This window comes from Terrapene carolina, unplaced genomic scaffold, assembly GCF_002925995.2.
Source record: "Terrapene carolina triunguis isolate 2854851 unplaced genomic scaffold, T_m_triunguis-2.0 Scaffold838, whole genome shotgun sequence".
NCBI classification, from domain to species: domain Eukaryota; kingdom Metazoa; phylum Chordata; order Testudines; family Emydidae; genus Terrapene; species Terrapene triunguis.
Window position 1 is genome coordinate 10,336,689 of NW_020665189.1, and position 18,147 is coordinate 10,354,835.

The window sequence follows — 18,147 nt, forward strand, 5'->3', positions numbered from 1 at the left end:
TAGAAATAATAACTAGTATTTGGTAAAGCCATCTGTTCTTCTTAAACAATTATGGCTACTAGAATCAAGTGTACTGAGTAGTCCAGTGCAGAATATGAAATATTTGAGAGCCATTTGTCTATTTGCCAGCTTTAAATGTGGATACTTTGTACTTACCACTAGCTCTGAAGTTGTCTGAAAGGTTTCAATGTAAAAGGAGTAATGTTGGTTGTCCATTTGGTTTAAGATTGCTGTCATGCATGCCACAAAATGACTCTAAAACAAAAAAAGAAAAAATAGTAAGGAAATGCACATCTAGATTGTTGATTTAGAAGGAAATGAGAATAATGGATTATATCCTGCAATGCCAAATCACTATATCACTAAAAACAAACAAAACCTGTGCCAGCCCAAGAATGTGAATTTTCAAAAGGTAAGAAGTGCTTCTCACTGTGTATACATTGTAAAATATACTTAACAATAACTTACAACTGGCAATACTGAGGATACTACTCAAAGCAACTTTCTTTGTTGAAAAAGTGGTATCACTCTTAAGGGAATTCAGTGTGAGAGACAGTAAATCCAACTTCCTACAGGACATGAATTTGTATGCGGTTTAAAATTCCTAAAATGAATGTGGACTTCCATAGGACTTTTGCATAACAGATTCATAGAAAATGAAAACTTTCTATAAGATCCTTTTGAATATTCATAAAAAAATTAATTATATCCCTGCTACAGAATTCTACAGGAAGGATACGAAAATCTAAAAAGAGAGAGAAAGTATTTGCTTAATTTTTTTAGATTTTTCAAGTAGCTTCTGTTGAACCCTATCAAATGTGTATAGGAGCCAACTGTTTTCATCCCTATTAAATTCTGTAAAACTATATTCTTTTGAATTTTAAAACGGAATTGAAATAAAATGGAAAGTAATTTATAATCTTAGGTTTCCATTTCATTTTACAGAAGTGCTTCTTGTTTGCCAAACCTTCAGGATATATGGGTAAGGCTAAATGACTGAAGTTTCCCTTTGAGGAACACAGTATCTCTTCCTATTGATACTTTTTATGTTGCAAAAATTACAATAATTATTTTGATAATGAGCAACTCAAAATAATCTTTGGATTTCTCTAAAAGAAAAACAATATGAAGCAGAGGCAAGTCTAGAAAATAACTGTTTTCTGACAGATTTACTCAAAACTTTGTATTTGATAAGTTTACAAGGGAGTCCCTGATCTTTCCAACCAGAAGTTCATTTCTAATTTATACTGGTTTTGGGAAATCAGATTCCTCTCTTAATTCTGATTGACTTTATATTTTGTTACCATCATAAATTCAACAAGATCACACATTACTGTAAAGTATCAGCTGCAGTTTATCCCACCCAACCATTTTGGCTACTACATACTGCAAAAAAGGGAAACCTTTCTTAACTTCAGGTTATGGCCACTAGAGGTCTTTTACTTTCATATGGTAGCTGCTGTTCAGTTTGTACTGCTTTTTTATTTATTCCTACGTGAGCAGACCCAGTACAGTTCTTGCATATAAACAGTGAAAATTCCAATATAAAGGATTTATTATACCTTCTTTTGGAGTAACATTAGTGCTAGCCAGAACCTTGCCTACTATGTAAGCCTAAGAAGATACATTTTCTGCGGGTAATCCCAAAGCTTTCAGGTAAGGATTTGTATGGTTTTGGTTACTGATGCTCTTCTAAAAGGAAATGCTGATTTTCTGTCCTACAGTAGTTTACTTTTACAGGTATTGCTCAAATTAGACTCTTTTGTGAACTCAAATCCACAACTGCCAGGAAGCTGCAGTGGGTGCAGTGGTGAGACTTAATTTTTTCCAATGTCTTGATTTCAATTTTGAAAGAAATAACTGCCAACACAAATTACAGAATATTACACATGAAAGCATGTGTTGTATTTTTCTCCTTAAGAAGCTTTAAGAGATGCTACAGAATGTGTTTTCTCCCACTAATTTGAAGTAACCATTTGCTGAGATAAGCACTCTCTGTACTAGACTCTAGTAGATGTACTATCTTGCTGTTCAGCCAAAATGACTTTAAGAATGTTAATTTATTTGGTGCAACTTTTAAAATCTGTCTAGCAGTATAGTATTACAGTCTAGCATGAGTGCCTGTGTTTAGTAACTTGTAAATGGGAATTGTGGAAATTAACAGATGACATATGTTGGTTAATGAAAGCAGTTCTGCTACCAATAAATATCACAATTTTGTAGGACAGTTTCCGGCAGCAAACCTGTCAACTTTCACAGCAGTGTGACTGATTGATATATGAAATGGAAGGTGCCAGCACAGCAGGTTTGCTGTCAAAAATCTGATCCCCCCCTCCACTTCCCAATATCATGTTAAGACTGAACAGTATATTAAATTTATATTGGTATATTAACTTTGTTTATGACCTTTAATCGTTTACATGAAGCAACCCTGAGTATTATAATTAACCACTTGATTTCTTATGTTGAAAACTTGCTCTCCCCCCTCTCCAAAAGCCAGCAAGAAACAGGTATAGTCTCTCATTTCACAAGTGCTCAGGCATTCTCAACATCACCATTCTCACACTGTTAGAACTTAAGTATACTTCACAATTCTGTCAGCAAGTATATGTATATTCATCTAAATTATCCTACATTGTCTAAGAATCTTATAATATTTAAGAACCATTAACTGCTTCACAATAAAGTAAACTCCACAAATTAAGCAATCAGTTTTTAAATTCACTTAGTATGTTTATAACTTGGGCATAAGACATTTGGAATCAGGAACCTCCTGCAAACATGCTAGTTGACTGTGATGATGTGAAGTTTCTTTTTTAAAGAAGCACTGTATGTAGGGAACTGAATATTTAAATGCAAATAAAGCAAGTTGCAGAGAAGATGAAGTTATCCAAATAAACTTGACAGGTCATTTCAGCTGTGCTTAGCCTTGTTAAGATGTATCTTATGAATCACAGGAGAGATGCATGATTGAAACTAGGTCAAACATGTGTAAAAATAAGTGTAATCACAGTGAACACTTGACTGATGAAGGAATACTTAAAATGATGTTAACAGGAAGATTTCTGCTTAGAATACATTATTATGAAAAGATGCAATAAATCATGTACATTAATTTACCACCTTCATGCACAGAAACATCTTCACACCAGATTGACAATATAACTTCTTAACAAAGCTGTGTCTGTTAACCAAATAATTGACAGCACTTGGAAAAATGAAATACATCAGTCTGAAAAAAAATTAGCTGTTAGAATATTTTGCTTATATCATTATCAGGAACAAAAAGCATCACTTAGGATGTCAAAGGGCAATGAGATACAGATGAGGAAACCCACTCTTCCAGTAAACACTCAAAACTCCTGAACAGTAAACACCATGATCCATCAAACTTTAAAGAACTGTAGAGTGTGTCTTGCAGTCTTCGTACAACTACTGCAAAGTGTTAGCTAAAAAGAAACTAACCTATTTACAGATTTAGTATAAACAAATGACATAGTCAATGATAAGATATTCAATCAAGAAATCAAATGTGGCTTTGTAAGCCTTGGAGAGGGGAGATGTCCATTTGCCCCATTCCCACCAAAGTCAATGTCCATGAGCTGCATGTGTAGCACTGATGGGAAAAGAACTATTAAGAAAGTGATAGGGTTGTAGGAGAAAGATGACAAACTTCAGCCCCAGCAACCCTAATCCCAGCATACTTTATCATACCAGATGGTGACAGGTTGCTGTAGTAACTTCAAATAATGTACAAGAACCACAAGCAATAATAAAACAAAAACACTAGAGAAAAAATAGCAAATGATGTAGAATGAAACTATCCTTCAATATTAATCTAGTATAAGTTAAACATTCACTTGGTTATATTGTGGGTATTTTTTACATGCTGGGAAGTGTGCACATGGAGTGAGGGTGGAAGGTATTTGGTTCATGTGGCCAATTAAACAGTTATCCTCGTGTGTCACGATATATGTCCATAGTTTAAATGTGTGAAAACCACATACATGTCAACAAAAAGCAACCAAAATAAAATTTAAATACTAATGCTCTAAGGCTTTTGAAAGGCAATAGTTAAAGACATGCCATTAGCAGAATATTTAAAGTTTAAAACTATTACTTTTATCTAAAAAGAGTACAAACAGTTAACAGTAAGTCAACAAGTCTACCTGATGTCTCAAAAGGCATAATTGGAATAATATTTGTTTATGTGTTTATAATATATATAAATAACATATAAACAATTTACTTTTCAGTAGTGGGTGATGTGATCACACTACGTATTAAGTCTGAGCAAATTTTCACAGTACAAATCAGGCATACATTAACTCAACTGAAATCAATGGAGTGGAGTGCAAAACTGGTGTAAGTATGACCCATAGTTTGTGAAGTCTGGAAAGTTCTTTGGGAACTTTCTGGGTAACAGGTATTATACAAATATAAGTCACATCATTAATATAGATGTGACTTATATTTGTATAATACCTGTTACCCATTTGCATTTTTTGTAATCTGAATACTGCTCACAATGTTAAAAATCACCAACATATTAGCAATTTCTATATTGTAATAATGCAATACAGAAAGACCTTCTGGACATTCATGAAACGAGTAAATAACTTCACCTGCTTAGGTTGAGCATATGCACAATGTGACAATTCTTGTAAATAAAAGCTAAGGAATGCACTGTGATGCCATTGAGAGTGACAGTAGTTCAAAGCTTTTTGGCACACATAGTAATGCTTACAGTGCTTCAGAAAAACAATGTACCCTCAGAACTCTAGTGCATGTCTATATCGATACAGATGGTAACACAACACTTCTTTATCATATTATGAAAAACCTTGAACAGCAGCATTTTGTGCTGAAAAAGGTATAAACTGAATTTGAAGTGGTGAATCAGATATTCCTTATGTAGTAGTTTTGTGTCTTCTCAGAGGAATATAATTCACCTCCAAGCCACGTGCTCTCCTATACTCCTCCAAGCCATGTGCCTAGGTATAAAGGCCTAGACCAAAAATATAAAGATTATAATAAGCTGTTATGTAACAGCCTATTGTGCTTATCAAATGTGTACACAGTGTTTGAAATTTGGAAACCGATCCACCCCACATACATTTCTCACAGCTTGTCATTGAATATTTGGGGGTTGGGGGTGTTTTTTTGTTTGTTTACATAAAGTAGATCCATCCTCTGCTGTACTAGGTTTGAGGTTCTATTTTTACATTTATGTTTGATGTCTTATAGTTCATTGGACCTGTCTTCTTATCTTTCATAGATGACTAAACCGAAGCCTTGGTACTCTATTTGCACATCTTACTGACAGCTTTTAGTTTCTGATTAAAAACACCCCAGTCTGCTATATTCTTATTCTACTGTTTACCTTCCATAGTAGGTAAAATTTAGTACAGCCTAGCGTTTAGCTGAACATAAAAGTATAATTACCTAAATGTTGGATTAATTAATGGGAAAATGTGAGTAATTTTACAACAGAAATGATATGGGAATAAAAGCAGCCTCTCAGATTTAAAAGTCTATTAAAGGTTATACAATTAAGGCTCTCTCAAAATTGTTCCTTTAAAGCTAATGCAGATATAATGATAGCATGGTATTTCTCCAAAATACAGAAGTATTATGCTACAAGTCTTAGTCTTACAATTATCTGTGGGGGTCTAAAAACCAACATTCGAAGCACCTCCCATCCCACAAAAGTGGTATTCTTTCGCTACAATCTAATTTTTTGTGTGTATGTTCAGTACTAGAATCACCCCCCATTCTCCCTGCCCAGCATTTCCAGGATAAAATCTAACAAGGAGCATGACTGCACTGTAAATGATTTATCACATAATTATATTAATTGGGCCAGATTTTGTCCTTCTTTACACCGGTGCAAAACAGTGAAGAACCAGTGGATAGAATCTGTCCCATTACACTGTACAGAACATATTTACATAGTGACCTCCTTAGAAGATACATACACCTGCAGGCACATGAAGTATAATATACATTCTTTATCTACTTTCCAATGGCAGAGCAATCATCTACAATGAACAGTCATTGCGCGGGAAGATTCACTGCAAGGCTTCCGCTTTATTCTGTCCAAAGCACAGAAGCTAAAATCATCTGTAACCTACTGTCTAGACCACATCTGCCTTGTACTTTAAAACCCTCCATTGGCTTCCTCTCATCTGCTATATCAAATTAAAGCTTTCATCCTTACCTTCAAGTATCTGTGCAATTCTACTCTTGCTTACATAGCTGCTCTCATTTCTTACCACACCTCACCAATCACTCCACTACAATCAACTTCTTCTCCCACACCTGCTTTCATGCCTTCTTCCAGGCTGCTTTAGATATCTGACATGAACTTCCCATCCAGTGCAACGGGCATCCATCCTTCCAAAATCTCCAAGTTTACCTGAGGAGGCAGGGGGCTTATTTCCATGAGCTTCTTGTTTGCAGCTGTGATTCTTTGTACCCATTCCACCCTGGGCCAGGCCTGACCAGTTAAGGACCAGTTGGGCTAGCAGGGACTTGGCTAACTTAATATTAAAAGCATTATAAACTCCTTACTCTTTTAGCCAAGGCTGCCATTTTACCACACTCCCCTCCACATTAAAGACAACTAGCAGCTTAACATTCTGCAGAAACTATAAAAGAACAAAATACAACTATACAAAGAAACTATTTTAAATGCTCTTAATTCTAGTTTATTTTAGTACCAATTAAGTCATTTTCCTCTAGTGAAGTACAGCCAGTCTCTTGCAGAGAAAGGGGTTGGAAGCTGGTCTGGGAACTAGAAAGGGAGGGTAGTAGCAGTGGGAGTGATCTGGAATGAAAGGTAATATCCAACATTAAAAAGAGCTGAAAGGAAACAGCACACTGTCTGAGAATTTGCTACAAAGGAAAACACCAGTAGAGATAAGAGGGGTCAGCAGCAAAGCCTAGTGGAATCATTTATAGAGCAGCAATTTAGTTTTTGTTTTCCTTCTGAAATACACAGGAACAAAGATGTGATTACATAAACAAGCTTAGGTGGCATCTTTTATCTTTTATCTTTGTGTAGTCCTCTGTAGCTTTCCAGATATCATGAAGGCCAAATGTCTTAAACAGCTGCTTCATTTATTTAAAAACTAAAAACAAAACAAAACTAACTCTTGTATTCCAAGAAGTCAATCACCCTTTAATCAGTTTTATTGTCTTTCAGCTACACTGACTGCACACAAGAGCAGGAAAAATCAAATTAAAAACCTGAAGTGCACACACACAGACAGGCTTAATATAAATCTACCCCTGAATTGTCAAAGCAGTGCACAGGGCTTTATCAAAATATCTCCTAATACACTCCGTGGAAATTGAACTTTGAAAAAATTTCCTCTACCTTTAATTTTTTTGCAAAGAAAATGTGAGTCAATATACATTATATTTCTGAAAATTCTGGAATCAATAGCACAAAACTTCAACCACATTTAGCAAAGTTTTTGAATTAGTTCTATGGTGACCTCAAAGGATTCCACAAAGACCTTCTCTACACTAAGAGCAATAGATAAAATTTTGCAGCAAAGATTCAACTGCACTTATGATACCAAGGGCCCAGAATTTTTTTTTACTGACCTGCCATGAAAACCTGCGTAACTCACTCAGCCTATAGGTTTTCCTGACAAAATGCCCAAGCCCCATTTATGAGAGCACTAGTACAGCTGCATTGTTGCTGAAGAATCTGTACCAATTTTCCCAATGCAGATGCATTGTAACAGTTCAGAACTGAAAAGATGTTCAAACGCTGATGTGCCACCCTGGGGTAGAGTGTGGCATTTATTTCATAGGGGAAAAAAAACTGACAATGCTTTACAATATTGATATTGAACTCCTTTGTAAAGTGCTTTGAGATCTACGGATAAGCACTATGGTAAGAACTTGCTATTATTTAATATTATTATTTACAAAGCCTTTTTCAGTTATTGGGTCATGTATTGGGATTTGGTTGGTTGGTTTTATTTGTGACAGAAGAGTGTGGGGGTGTTTGTTTTCTAAGAGGAAGGGACACACATCTATCCCATTAAGGCACAGACCATACAGTATTTTTAAGGTATTATAAAGTTTTTCATTTTAGTTCATCTAAGTTCATTGAACTAACCTGAACAATAACAAATTTAAAGTTATTGAGGGAAACGCTGAATGTGCAATGCACTTCATGAAAAATTCCCATTTCCTTTAACGTCTGGGATGATCTGATAAACCCAAACTGAGTACTGAATGTTCTCTATACTGAGTGCCTCCTTCCCCTTTCCATATGACAAAGGACTGTAAAATTATTAGTGCAACAGTCATTACATTCCCCTTCCATATTAGGAACTTTATCATGATGCGCCTTGGCCATTTGCTGTACCCCTGAACCAGCCTGAATTAGGGGAGCCTCCGTGACCTCTGCCACACACTAGCCTCCAATCGTATAGCACATTCCCTATTCCATTTCGACTAATTAGCAGTGTTAATTTCCCCCCAGAAAAAAGTAGCCTATTTAAACACGGTCATATTCCCTGTCTTTACAAATGCTCTTTTTACAATGTTAACCAGTCCACTCAAAGCAGATGCTTTTGCTGTCTCGGAAATAATTCCTTCTGAAAATGAATGCCTGTTATGCCTTAGAACTTCCAAGTCTGGAACTTATCAAGAAAAAAAATGTCACAGGGGCCAAAAATCTACACACAATTCCCCCAACACTAAATGGTGATTACACACCACTTCAAACAGGGCAACATATACCTCCCACAACAGTGACTGGTGTCCCTCAAATCTTCTCAGCACCCAAATGAAAGGTGAAGGGATGCCCCACAAACCTCACACATGCACACACTATGAAATTTTATTTTTAGTTTCTAATAGGACGGGTAAGACCAGCCGTTCATCCGTTTTGAGGTCTTGGAGCTACATACAACTGCGGGGTTGCTCAAATCATCAGACTGTAGGAAACCCTGCCAGGAAGGGAAACATCCACGCACAAGAGTAGAAAGTTGTCCTTCTCCTGTGGTGTTTCATAATGTCAGAATATGCAGGGTTGTTTGCGTTTGTCCTTCTCACTGGGCTAGGATTTTGCCTGACTAGACTGCCTTGCTGAGAAGCCAGTAGCTGTGACTTTTCACTACTGGTCACTATAATCTTCTCCTGGAACAGGCCAATAGGGAATGAAAGAGGGCAGATACCTTTTGCATAATGTTTTCTGATGGAACTGAGGGAAACTATACTCTCAGAAGAAAGAAACAAAGATGTCACTCTCAGATTTTATAGGCAGTATTGGGAATGAGCTAAAATGGCCAGAGATGGCATGGTAAAAAACGACAATAAAAATGTGATTTCACTGGTATTTTGTGTAAGTATCTGCTAATACAGCTTTATAGGGTTCTTTTATTTATCTTTATTATACCAAGTAATATTGCACTGTATGTGAGCATATCAATATATTTCTATCTCAAATCAGTCAGCTGAGACATTAGATTATGATTAAGACAGTAAATATACTTTTTTGTAGAGGATAAAACCACTAATTTCATTTATGCAGTAACGTGATTAGATTTTTAATTGCAGAGACTTTTAAAACTACACTATTTACTCTATTCTGCAAAATAATTATTAACTCAGCCTCTAAGGAAACATGAAATATTTGTCAAGTAATTTTTATGTTATTTTATTTTAGCTAACATATGCAATACAATCTGCTCTATAGAACTATGAAGACTAAGATGTACATTGGATAGATGCTGTTTCATCACATATTCTGAAAAATTAGCAACCTCTTATTACAAAACTCTAACCAGCTTAACTTCAATGCATACAAATCACCACACTTTTATCATATGCTTTACAGACACATTTTGAGTCTCTTTCGACTTAAACCAGTATAACCCCATTAGACTAGTGTTCACATTAAGATTTGACAGTGCCAGGGACTAAAGGTAACAATGGAAAAATATTTAACCTTAATCTCTCAATGTCCCTTAAAAAGAATTATCCTTGAATGTGTCTCTAGCCATGAAAGATAATTTTCCTTGTACATACCAGTAACAGCAAATATATAGGCTTGGTTAAATTTAAAAAAAAATGATTTTAATGAGTTGCTAAGCCAGTGCTGTCCTTCTTTTTCAGTGCTGACTGATGGGTTTTAAGACTGTAAGTCTTGCCTCTTGTCTTGTATATATAACTGAGCAATAGCTTACCTTTTTCTTAGGTCTATCACATTTATAACCTACAATGCCACCAGCTCTTCTTAGCTACGAATGTATCTTACAGATGATTCCCAGCTCTCATTTGATAGCCTCCAGAGCGAATAAAAGAATTAGCACTATCTTTTTGAGGCAGAGAAATTGATTTCAAGTAATACAACTGCATCTGACTGTGGAAAATCAATATTTTATCCAAGAAAATTAACAGAAATAAATATTATTGTTTGAAATAAAGAATTGGATTCTATTTAACAATATGTATTAAACACAACATTTGGCAGGACACACTTTGCTTTTATCCTTCGGAAAATTGTCTGGATTTTGCAAGAGCATTATGCAGGTATTTCAATTAAAAGCAATGAGCTGGGATGCTTTACAGCACTACTCTGATGTAGCAGAATGCTCTTACCATATTAATGATCTTGGAGAACATTTGTGGAAGGGCCATAATCCAATTTTAATACCAAATAAAAGGTTTTTGACTTCATTTATGATGCTAAACAGTAGGCACCTGTTCCAGCACATGCTATGCACAAAGAATTGTCAAAGAACTCACTGGACTTCCACTCAAGATACAGGTGACTTCCACTCAAGTCCGTGGGAGTTACTCATGTCCAGTGCGGGAGGAGGAGTGGAAGTTAAGGCTATAGGGGCACTTGATAGAGTAGGCCTTTAATATTATATTGCACATATCAGTACAAATGCATAATGACGTTATTACCCTAGCACAACTATTTACTACAGTAGCACAGCTTGTTACACCTAAAGAAAAACTGAAACCAAAGTAGCTCTAGTCATCTAATTAATCAGTGTCTTCTTCTGCTATTCATATACATACAAAAACCAAACAAACAATCCCTGCCCAGCCCAAAACAAACAACTAGGGAGGTTTGTAACAATATCAGCCAGATATGCTATGTGAACAACTGCATCTTCATCTCAGCACTCAGATATTTCTGTACTCACTATGAATTAGGACATTTTGTCTCACACAGCAATTATATACTTTGTGAGCACCTAACTTAGGTGCCGTGCTCCTGAATGACAGACATGAGTTGGGGTTACATGTTGCAAGTAAGTTCAAACTCAACTCATATGTGAGAGTGATAGATTTTAAAGCCAGAAGGGACCATTAGATCATCTAGCCCGACCTCCTGTTTTACACTGACCATAGAATTCACCCAGTTACCCATGTATTAACTGCGTTTTACTAAAGCATGTTTTATTTGTGTGCATTGGAAGAAATGGTATGCATCATGTCTTCATAGAGAGCATACAAGCTAAAATGAAAATTTGGGGATAAATGATAATACACTCAGCCACTGTAATATCAATTTCAGAGCATTATACCCTTAGTAACAGTGTGTTCATCGTTAAGATGCACAAGGAATGGGATGGAAAATAAAATGGAAAATACTATAATGGCATTATATAAATCAATGGATCACCCTTATCTGGAATACTGCATACAGTATTGGTCTCCCCATCTCAATAAAAAGATACTGGAGAAATGGACTGTGTTCAATGAATGAGAAGGAGAATACACAAGGGCATGGAAAAATTCATATGAAGAGAGATTGAAAGATTTATATTGTTTATCTTATGAATAAGAGGGGATATGATAAAATTACACAACATAATGAATGGTCTAGAGAAGGTAGATTGTGAGCTCCTGTTCTCTCTGTCTCATAACAGGAGAACAAGGTCAAATTCAATGACATTGAAAAGTGGCAAATTCCAGACTGATAAAAGAGAATGTGTTTCCCCCACACAATGTGCAATTGGACTATGGAGCTCACTGACATAGATATTGCTGGGCCCAAGAATTTAGCAAGATTCAAATAGGGATTAGGCATTTATATGGATAACAAGCATAGCCAGAAGTGATGCATCTGAAGAAGTGGGGGGGGTTTACCCACGAAAGCTTATGCACAAATAAATCTGTTAGTCTTAGAGTGATATTAATTAATGCTTTAAAAAAGGTTTTGGAAGGGTTATAAAAGTCTTATACTTCAAGTTTTAAACAGATCTCTGTTACAGATTTGGATGAAACATGAATGGGGAGCACGTTATTGTATTTCAAAGTTTCTTACAACTCACTGGCCACTGTCATAGTGGATGAGCTAGACCACAGCTCTGATTCAGAATGGCAATTTTTATGTTCCTTTGTTCTATTACTGAACAATAATTTGGCAGGCAGTCTCTCAAGGTACATCCGCCTGACAAAACTAAGTTTTCTGCCTGTGTATTTTTTTACATGTTTTAGAGCAAAACCTTCTTGACTAGAAGCAATTCAAAAATGTCACACCACATGTACTTTGACTTTTTTTGTTTATAATGGAAATAAAGTGAGGGCCCTGGCAAGGAGCCTTTTTTCAAGTGGATTTCTCTGCTGCTGCACCCCCTGCTATTTTAACTGTCACTCCAAAGCCAGTGTGGGGCCCATCGGTTTTTCAATGGATAGTATTTGATGACAGACCCTGCTAGCCTGTCTGTCAAGAGAGATGTAATGAAAAAATATGGACATTCCCTTGAAAACTAGATGAGATTGTTCAAAGGAATGAGATTATTTGTTCCTAGTGTGAACAAGGCAGGGCAACAGCAGATCTTATTACCAGCAATTGGGAAATATCACAATGTACAGTCCCAGGAGAGTATCTCACACACACACACACAGAACATATGAAAACATGGCTTTACTGAGAAAGGGCATGCAGAAAGGGAAAGTTGTAATAACATGTCTGAATGCTTGACTCCAAGGAAAACTCAACACAACATCTGCACATGGGACAGCGAAAATGTGAGTGAGCTGAGGACTGATTTACAGTGGCATGTTAAGAAAACAGAGCATTGCCCTAGCACTTTGTATCATCCACATGAATCTGCTAGGTATTTTCCCCTGGCGGCACAGACAGCTTGGTAGGGCAAGGTTACACCATGGGCCAAGACTCATAGACAGGCAACACACAGTGGAAAAAGCAGCTTCCTGCCATTTTATTTTTCAAGTTTTGCTATTCTGTTTTATTCGGGTTCTTCTATCTGTGCCATTTGACCGTCTAATTTCTGATGTCAGTAATTTAACACTGAATGGAAGACCTTCTCAAATGTGATGAGCAGAGATAAATTTGACTCTGAAATGACTGATGCACAGTACCTTGTAATGGAGATGAGTTGACAAGTGAGAATATATGTTGAAAAAACAAACTGCAAAAAGATCTTTAAAAAGAGGGATAGAGATCACTGTGAGGAGTGTCTTGTTGGCGTATGCAAATGATTTGAAAAGTCTAGTCTTCCTGGAACTAGAAGTTTGAACCCCAGTAAGGCTTTCCTCAGCTCTTCATTCTTTGTAAGGGTGGTCAATCTTGCCAATAGGTAGCCAGATTTGGTTCTGCGTAGATCAACTGAGTTCTATATCATTTGGAATCTTTTGGATAAAACCCCAGAAGAACAAAGTACTGTCAACACTGTGGAGATATTAGGGATAGCATGGTATGTTATCCGGGAGTACAAGTTTCCTATTCCTTAACTCATGAGCTGGCTTTTTTTTTAGGCTTGTCTATACTGTGCCACAGTATAGACTACAGGGATGTAAATTAGAGCGTACCAAAGTATGTGCTCTAACTGCTGGCTCAAACTAAAAGGTCCAAAAAGTTTGCATCAACATAGTCCTGTTTGAAAGAGGACCATGTTAACATGAACTAGGTAGTCTGACATAGCCAATATTGACAACTGGAACAATAAAACAGTAACATGCTTAATGTTATGATCTATAATACTTTGAAAATTTGGCCATAAGCACATTTAAAAGATATTTTTTCTTAAATTTTAAATTTTATTCATAGTATATATAAAACCAAACAAAATGAGGATCAACTCCCCCAATCAATCATGACTGATACAATACAAAATGTCCTAAACTTGCCTTAAAAAGTTCTAGGGTAAGCTTGTCTTTCCCAATTTTGCTACAATTTACAGTGAAATGTTTTTTGCTTACACCTTATTAGAGAATATATGAAAGTGTAATTGCTTGGTTAAGGATCTGAAGTTTTATGGAGTATCCGGACAAACGTCTATAATTACGTATTTTATTTACATGGTCATTGTATAGAGAGAAATTTCAGGCTTCCGCTTACCTAAGTTGTTACTGATCCAGTATGTCTGAATACAAGTTCTCCCTTAAGTTATCCTCAATGAACACATGAATAACAAACTTCAGCACAATTTTGAGAAGAAAACCCCTCTGAGAAGTACCCAAGGCAACATGAAACTTCCTATTTCAGAGTGCAGAAGGGAGCAAACTGTGGAAGATTAGTGAGGTCAGAGTAACACGCCAAAGCAGGAGGTTCTGAGGGGGTGGGCAAGAAGTAGGGCAAGCCATCCGGTTTTGGACCAGAACGTCTGGTCAAAAAGGGACCCTGGTGGCTACGGTTGGCACTGCCGCCCAGGCCATTAAAAGTCAGCTTGGCGGTGCAGCAGGGGCCCAGGGCTAAGGCAGGCTCCCTGCCTGCCCTAGCTCTTCATGGCTCCAGGAAGCGGTCGCCAGCCCCTAAATGCCTGGGTGGCCAGGAAGGCTCTGCACGCTGCCTCCACCCCATGGGCTGGCTCCGCAGCTCCCATGGGCTGGGAACAGCGACCAATGGAAGCTGCAGGAATGGCACCTGCAGGCACAACGGCAGTGCGCGGAGCCTCCCTGGTTGCCCATGCACCTAGGAGATGCAGGGACCTGGTGGCTGCTTCCTGCAAGTCGCAAAAAGCACCACCGTGACCTGCCATCCCAAACCCCTTCCCACACTCAAACCCCCGCCCCAGCCCGGAGTCCCCTCCCACACCCAAACTCCTTCCAGGAGTCTGCACCTCACACTCTCCCCAACACCCTCCCCCAGCCCTGAGCCCCCTCCTGTACCCCAAGCCCCTCATCCCAGGTTCCACCCCAGAGCCCACACCCTCACCCCCACACACACTCCCAAACCCCTGCCCCAGCCCGGAGCCCCCTCCTACACCCCAAACCCCTTATCCACAGCCCCACCCCAGAGCCCATACCCTGCAGCCAGAGCCTGCACCCTCTCTTGTACCCCAACCCCCTCCCCCAACTCTGAGCCCTCTCCCACAGCCTTAATCCCTCATTTCTGGCCCCACCCAGAGCCCGCACCCCCAGCCCAGAGCCCATACCCTCCCCCACACACCCCAACCCCTTGCCCCAGCCCGGAGTCCTCTCCCACACCCCAAACCCTTCATCCCTGGCCCCACCCCAGAGCCTGAAACCCAACACCCTGTCCCATCCTGGTGAAAGTGAGTGAGGGTGGGGGAGAGCGAGCAATGGAGGGAGGGGGCATGGAGCGAGTGGGGGCGGGACTCAGAGAAGGGGAAGGGCCTCTGGGAAGGGGCATGGCGGGGCAGGACAGGGGTGTTTGGTTTGTGCAATTAGAAAGTTGGCAACCCTAGCAAGGAGACAAGGAGCGGCTGTTCTCTATTCTGTGCTCCAGTCAAAGCAGGGTGAGGGGAGATTCCCAAGCAAAAACCTGCCCCGGAGTTATTGTATGTTAAATCTTCAATAATCCCACTACTATCTGCAGCCTCTAAGCATGTGGGGTGGGAGAGGCGGATGTCACTGGTAGGGTCACACAAAACAAGCATCCTGTGAAAGCTGTGCTGCCTCTCTGATATGGGGACAATTTAGAGAGCTGTGTAGAGGTCTTAAGTGGAAGATCTATTCTATTCCTATAGGTATATTGAAATCCACGGATTTAGTGCATAGTTTCATGAAGAGTAGAAAGGACAAATTCTCCCACCCTCTGTAAAAGTAGTAAGAAAATATGCAAATATGAACTTGTGATCTCACCAAGTCCCCAGTAGGAAAACCACATAGGATCACAATATTTGGCTTTTTTGGTGACATATGTAATAGATATGAAATTGCCTGCAGTGGGTTTGCTCATGCATGGAAGAGGCCAGATTTTGGTTTAAGCAAGGGACTGTGGTACATTTAATTTGTTGTATTAAACAGTCTGAATCCCAGGCTTCCTACTAATCTAAGCTATGAAGAACAGAAGAATCACTCGATTGCTGGGGAATTTAATAAATTAATAGATTTTAAGGCAAGAAGGAACTACTGTGATCATCTATTCTGATCTGCATAAAACAGCTATTGCAATTCACCCAGGAACTCCTACATCAGGTGCAACAGCTTTTGGTTGATTGAGCATATCCTTTAGAAATACATCGTCAGTGTGGCTGACCATAAAAGCAAAACCAAACCAAAAAGGTGAATTATATATACTGTTCACTCCTTGCAAAACGAAGAAGGCAATTTCCACTAGAATACTAGTTTACACATGTACAAGACAAGTACCCAGTGCTACAAATGGTGCCAGATGCCACATTAAGCATAAAGTTACACAAGGAACCAACCCCAAACTATAATATGTGTCTGTGAAATATGCATTTAATTTAGCTTTAATACAATAGAAGGACCAAAATTTGACCTCCTAATCTGTTTTGTATACCCTATAGAATGTTTTAATCAAGAATTAAAATATCAATACCAGCATTGTTGCACTCATGAGAAACTATTCAACAGCAAATAACTGTGTGTGCACAATTAGAAAAGTACTCCATGAGCAAGTCCATAAACAATAATGTCCATTTTGCACTTTCAAAGGGATGCTAAACAGCACAGTGAAAAATTATTACCCTGTTTCCCCGAAAATAAGACAGTGTCTTATATTAATTTTTGCTCCCAAAGATGCGCTAGGTCTTATTTTCAGGGGAGGTCTTATTTTTCCTGGAGCTTCGGGGCCTTATATTCCGGGGTGGCCTTATTATCCGGGAGGTCTTATTTTCGGGGGATGCCTTATATTACAGCGAGAGGCAAAACTGGAAGTAGGTCTTATTTTCGGGGGATGTCTTACTTTCGGGGAAACACGGTAGTATGTATGCAACTAACTTTAAGTCACTTTAAGTACATCATTGTGCTAGGGACACCTGATAATCAGGACTTTCTGTTCACATGTATAGCCCGACAGATATATACACCTCTACCTCTATATAACGCTGTCCTCGGGAGCCAAAAAATCTTACCGCGTTATAGGCAAAACCGCATTATATCGAACTTGCTTTGATCCACCGGAATGCGCAACCCCGTCCCCCCGGAGCACTGCTTTACCGCGTTATATCCGAATTCGTGTTATATCGGGTGGCGTTATATCGGGGTAGAGGTGTACTGTGTTCTTTTGTCCTTGAGATTTACTACCCTGACCCATATGAGACTGGATCCAACACATAAGACATTAAAGTGGTATTTTCAAAGGACCTGAGGGCCATAGACTCCCCACTTCAATGGGATTTGGGCAACTAACTTCCTTGGACTCCTTCAAAAATACCTGCCTAAATAGATACTGAAAGACAACAAAATATACTTAATGAAAATCAACAGCTACATGCAGATATGTTACACAATGCAATGCAGACATGTTACACACATATTTAGCTCTTTCTAACTATCAATTGGTATAATCATCTAACAACTTTACAGCTAAGCCTAACTATCCTATAAGTCATAATAGCAGCTACAAATTGTCTCAGGATTGTTTGAGTCTCAAAACCAGGATAAGAGACTGGCTTTTGGTTCACTCCCAACTTCACTGGGACATGCCTTTGCCTTCTATTGCAAGACATTATTAATTCCTTCAGCCAGTACAAGCATGGGTTTTAATCTTTCCTTTAATGATCACATCATAAGACTTGTGTTCTATCATCTTAGAAACACTGCAAAGGTTATGGTTCTGTCTTTCCCAAGAGGACACTGAAATGCTTATCTATGCTTTTCTGATATCTTGACTGGATTATTGTGGCTCTCCCCCTTGGAAATCATCCAGCAGGGACTAAGAACAGGCTACAATTGATTCTAAATGCCTTTGCCAGAATTTTT

At 38.4% G+C, this 18,147-nt stretch overlaps 1 protein-coding gene across 1 annotated transcript in view; it reads right to left on the reverse strand.

Annotated features, from left to right (window-relative positions):
* The window catches only part of DOCK2 (dedicator of cytokinesis 2), a 489,427-nt gene that overhangs the window by 139,979 nt on the left and 331,301 nt on the right, over positions 1 to 18,147 (reverse strand). Inside the window, exon 28 of the mRNA XM_026660847.2 lies at positions 157 to 255. Within this exon, the coding sequence (XP_026516632.1) occupies positions 157 to 255 (99 nt within the window). The remainder of the gene's footprint in view (positions 1 to 156; positions 256 to 18,147) is intronic.